This window comes from Saccostrea cucullata, unplaced genomic scaffold (genome assembly GCF_032062105.1).
Source record: "Saccostrea cucullata isolate Sc308-1 unplaced genomic scaffold, CSIRO_AGI_Scuc_v1 ctg9519, whole genome shotgun sequence".
NCBI lineage: Eukaryota > Metazoa > Mollusca > Bivalvia > Ostreida > Ostreidae > Saccostrea > Saccostrea cuccullata.
Genome location: NW_026925195.1, coordinates 12,701 through 18,390, shown reverse-complemented (window position 1 = coordinate 18,390; position 5,690 = coordinate 12,701). Strand labels below are relative to the sequence as shown.

Sequence of the window (5,690 nt, the reverse complement as noted above, 5' to 3'; positions counted from 1 at the left end):
TATTTGACTATTTTTATATGTACTCTGGAGTATTTAAAAACATATTAAAAAGCAGTGCAAATCAAAATCAGTTCTTGCATAGCAGTTTTGAATACTTTTGAGCAAAAAAAAATCTGGGGTTTGTTTGATTTCTTTGAGGACAAAGAAACTGAAAAACTGTATTACTTTTGAAACAGATTTATCAAGCTTTTTTGAATACTTTGATAAAACAGACTAAAGCTATAAATCTAATTCGAATGATATTAGCTAAATCAAGAGATTATCTTTCAATATTTTATGATTTTATAGGTGCATATATAAGTGAATGAGTTTGCCTGAGAAGTGCTGAGCATTTAAACATGGGGCAGTCTGGAAAAGGATCTGCAATCTGCACCATTAAGTACCTCTTCCTCATTTTCAATGTCATTATATGGGTTTGTAGACTTTTGTGTTTTTGTTTTTAGTATTGTATATTACACTGAAATGTTTTTAACTGTATCGCAGGGGTCTAGAATTATGCATTCCCATTGCCTGGGGTGAGTAAAAATTCGCTCGGGAAAGTATGATCATGGGTCATGCTCACCCACTCGGGAAAGTAAATATAAAAGACCGTAGACACCAGTGATGTTGAAAGTTGTTCTATTCACGAGTTTTTATTGAAAATTGAGTTTATATACTTAGCTAGCAAGTTGTGTGAAATGATGTGAAGCGTTTCCCAGCAAATAAAATACATGGTATCCCTACCGGATATAGGTGTTTGTTGTGTAAATGCAAAACCAAAGACAGCACTCTTTCGATTTCCCGGAAATGACACAAACGTGATTTGAAGGCTATGACTTCTGAAATTAAAATGATTAATGTTAGAATTTACATAATAAATATATCCACTGAACAATAAAATACAATTAATGCAATATAGATTGTTGGGCAAGTGAATTTTTTAGGCGGGCAAGTGAAATTTATTGTGTAACTTGCCCTTGGGCAAGTGAGTTAAAAAAAAAATTCTAGACCCCTGTATCGTGCAAGAAAAATATTCAGATTAGTAAATCTTTTGGACTAAGAGTGTTCACTATATTTTTTTCATTAATTGATTTAAAATTGTGAACATATTCATGATGCTTGTTAATGAAGAACAGAAGAAGCTATTTAGGCAAAAAAAAATTAATTTCTTGGTTCTCAGGCCCTCCCTCATCTCTTCCAAGGGTGCCTCATTGACCCTTTTTATTGCTAAATCAATAAAATATAAACACCAAATCACCTCCCTCATCATTTTTTGAGGTTTTGTACAATGTAAAAAGCTGCCTCATCATGTTTTGGGGGCAATAAAAAAGAAAAAAAAATGCCTCCCTCCCTCATCATATTTCTTGAAAAAAGGCCTGAGAACCAAGTTATTAACTTTGCATGGCCTTATCTGAAACCACTTTTTATTTTATTTAAAAAATGTTATTTTGAGTTTAAATTCTTTACAGGTACTTGGATGTGGAGTGTTTGCAGTAGGAATATGGATGCAGGCAAACAGGGATTCCTTCTCCGTGGTTCTGCCCAGCCACAGCTTCCTGACCGCGGCTTCCTTAGTGATAATAGCAGGAACCATAACTCTGGTCATAGGCTTTGTAGGATGCTGTGGTGCTTTAGTTGAGAACAAATGCATGATGGTGGTTGTAAGTGTTTGCTCTGTTTAGATTTGTAAATCAGAATTATTTCCCTTTATTTGATATGATTTTCTAACATGTCATCTTTGCAAGCCAAGGGTGTCTGATTTGTTATTTTTCTCATAAAACCCTTGGTCTATTATGCTAGTGAAGATACTTGCACTAACATGTGTATAAGTCTTTACAGGCTTACTGATTTCAATATAATTCTATTTTCAGTACTTCATTTTTGTCCTGATTATATTTGGACTAGAGATTGCAGCTACAGCATTGATATTATCATATCAAAAGGATGTAAGTTAAAAAAATATATATAATACAAATAATGACTCATATTATTACATTTTAATATAAGAATATATCAATTCTTGCAGATGTGTATTAAAAGTAATTATAGTTTCTCATTTGAACTGTCTGCTATTTGTTCTTTATGTAAAAAATGTTGTCAGTATTGAACATAATTTTTACTTCTGTATTCAGATCAAAACAGCAATAAAAGAAGAAATGTTATACAGCTTGGAGTACAGTTCTGATCCACAAGTCCAGTCAGAAAAGAGGGAAGGAATCTTACAGCTTATTGATACCATACAAACAGATGTAAGTCTAGTTAATGTCACTGTTAAAAGAGGGAAGGAATCTTACAGCTTATTGATACCATACAAACAGATGTAATTCTAGTTAATGTCACTGTTAAAAGAGGGAAGGAATCTTACAGCTTATTGATACTATACAAACAGATGTAATTCTAGTTAATGTCACTGTTAAAAGAGGGAAGGAATCTTACAGCTTATTGATACCATACAAACAGATGTAATTCTAGTTAATGTAACTGTTAAAAGAGGGAAGGAATCTTACAGCTTATTGATACCATACAAACAGATGTAATTCTAGTTAATGTAACTGTTAAAAGAGGGAAGGAATCTTACAGCTCATTGATACCATACAAACAGATGTAATTCTAGTTAATGTCACTGTTAAAAGAGGGAAGGAATCTTACAGCTTATTGATACCATACAAACAGATGTAATTCTAGTTAATGTAACTGTTAAAAGAGGGAAGGAATCTTACAGCTCATTGATACCATACAAACAGATGTAATTCTAGTTAATGTCACTGTTAAAAGAGGGAAGGAATCTTACAGCTCATTGACACCATACAAATAGATGTAAGTCTAGTTAATGTAAAGTCAGTTAAGCAAATTTTTAAAGCACATATATAATATATATATTTCATAGATAAGAAAGAAGTTTTTTTGTACAGATGGATTGAAATAAAATGCCAAAACTTTTGTTTGCAATTGTAAAATTGAAGACATGACTGTGGAATTTTTAGAGAGCTCTGCAGTATTGACATGAATAATTCTGAAGTTCAAATGATCTTGCACATTAATATGTACACAACATTCATAACACAAATTAAAATGTAGTACATAAAATTTAAATAAATATTTAAAATACTGAAAATATATGTAGTAAACTATTTTTTTTTACAGTGTGTGTGTAACATTCTTATGTACCGATAGTAAAGCTGGATTTTTTTTTTGAAAGGGGGGTGGTTCTTGTTGTAAAATTATTTATTTATTGCGTACTGATTGAATTTTGACAGCTCCAGTGTTGTGGTGTGAATAACTACACGGACTGGTATGACATCGGAGACCGGGGTAAACAGGTCAGGCCCTCCTGTTGTGTGGACCCTGCACCAGATTGTGAACAGTCCCAGAGCTTTCTGTGGAACACAAAGGTGTGTTGTCTAGTATTGTTTGCCTTGTCTCAAAGATTTTGTGTATTTGATGTAATCATGACTACTTACATGTCAGTGCACAGGTACAGCATTAAAAATCTTAAAACATCTTAAACAGTCTCTGAGAAACTTAATTCAAGTTGATTTATAGAGTATAATAGTATTACATAAGAGTTAATATGTTTAACAATGTAATATTCCTAATTTTTTTTTCAGGGTTGTATGGATGAAATAGAGTATTTGTTTTCCAAGAACATGCAGTACATTGGGATAGCTGGTTTATGTGTGGCAGTTGTTCAGGTATATATGCATTCCTTTCAATTTGATTGTCTAATTAGATAATTTATGATTTAATGAATTGGATCAAGTTTACTTGACCTGCTCCCCCCAACCTCCAACATTCCACCATTACTATTTTGTAGTTTCTTACTTTGTTAATTTGCACTAAAAAAAATCTTTTACAGATTCTGATGATGGCAGCATGTATAATGTTGTTCTGCAACATGAGAGATAAATCTAAATATTAATATATAGAACTGGTGTGTAAGGCCAACAGAAGCACAACAAATAATCTAGATATATACCAAAGACAGTGGTGATACATGTAGCTTGTCAGATCTCTGTTTTGTTTCTGTACTGGACACCATATCAGCGGAGAGCTTGGAGAAAAAGTTCCAGTTTTGTTTAGATTTTCTCCTTAAATGTCAATATAATAATGCTTCGCACTTTTGATATTGTCATTTTTTTAGGGTAAACAAATGTTATATTGGAACCATGCATATACATGTAGTATTATTTAATCTGCCAAATGCTATCATGCCAATTTTGCACTCTTGATATGGGAAATAAAAGCCAAAGGACATCAGTTTATGAAAAATTGATAAATTCCCCGTTAAATTTTTTTGTATGAAATGTTTCAAGATATTTTTGCTGGAGTAAGCTGTTTGAGGGAGGATATATGTATATCAATATTGCCATAAACTGGAGTAGACAAAGACTTCATAAGTTCACATGTTAAAATTCATTTCAAAATGGATGAAAAATAAAATACTGCATTTAAAGAAGAATTCAAATTATTCTGTAAATTTTTCGAACATTTTTATGTTGTATATGAATCAAGGGAAGTTGTATTGCAAACTGCCAAATATTTGTTTGGGTTTTTCCTTTTTTTATTCAAGTGGACTGTTGTTTATTTCATTAATGTTTGTAAGTAGTATTTTAATTTTATATGTTTTATTAGATCTTTTTAAACATTTATATAAATGTTTACTTGTGGTACTAACAATTTTAGTATCACAGATGTCTTCAGAATAAATATACAAATCCTGATATTTTTACTCTAACACTTTATTTTATAAAGCAATTTTTTTTTCAAAAGCAGTCAACATTCATGTGGTCGTATTAAAGATCCTTATTGTTATAAGACTGTTTTAAAGTAGATTTTTTTTTAGTTTCTGGTCACACTTATGTGAATTAGATAATGTTTTTTAAATATGTTTATATGTTTTGATTCTGTAATTAAACAGAAAGTGGTCATACATAGAGTAGAAATCAAGACCAAATACAGTTTAATATATAATTTTTACATTATTTGTTGACTTTGTATTTTATTACCTCAATAAATACTGCTGACGCAAATTAATTTTCTTTTTTCATGAGTTCTATTGTCATTGAAGTTTTTTTTATCAAGATTTACCACCTTGATAGTACAGTTTCTTTGTCCTTAAGAGTTGTCGTTCTTTGTTAAGGAGTGGCTCTAATCAGTAGCCTGTTTCCCAGGCCTACCCATAATGCTCCGCAAAAGTAGTACTTCTGTGGAGTGGAGCAATATTGACAGGTCAGGGAAAAAGGCTACTCTGCTAGTAGTTTACTATGATTGCATATGCAAGTAAATAGTTTCATAAAAAGATCACTGTTATTTTTTTCACTGTCATATTTAAAAGTGATGTCATGGACTCCAATTTCCATTGCAGTTTTTAACCAGAAATTAGAACATTGATAGTGCAAGAGTATTTTTCTTTATTAGGTCACCTGAGTAAACTCAGGTGACCTATTGCCATCCGTGTTTGTCCGTCGTTCGTCGTCCGTCGTGTGTTAACATTTGAACATTTTCAGCTTCTTCTCTGAAACTGCTAAACCAATTTCAACCAAATTTTGTATACAGCATCTGTTGGTGAAGGGGAACAAAAATTGTGAATTTCATGGTCCCCGCCCCCCTGGGGCCTGAGGGGTGGGGCCAAAACCACCAAAATTATTGCAATCTTTAAAAATCTTCTTCTTTACTCCTGGACATCAAGCAGGCAAACTGTTGGCATGAAT

At 32.1% G+C, this 5,690-nt stretch overlaps 1 protein-coding gene across 1 annotated transcript; it reads left to right on the top strand.

Annotated features, from left to right (window-relative positions):
* The first annotated feature begins 292 nt into the window (after window positions 1-292).
* On the top strand, window positions 293-4,572 carry LOC134268301 (tetraspanin-9-like). Its single transcript, XM_062750544.1, has 7 exons — window positions 293-413; window positions 1,449-1,640; window positions 1,851-1,925; window positions 2,112-2,228; window positions 3,237-3,371; window positions 3,588-3,671; window positions 3,836-4,572. Exons 1-7 carry the CDS (start codon window positions 339-341, stop codon window positions 3,896-3,898), a joined length of 741 nt encoding a protein of 246 aa, XP_062606528.1. The 5' UTR covers window positions 293-338; the 3' UTR covers window positions 3,899-4,572.
* The last annotated feature ends 1,118 nt before the right edge of the window (window positions 4,573-5,690 follow it).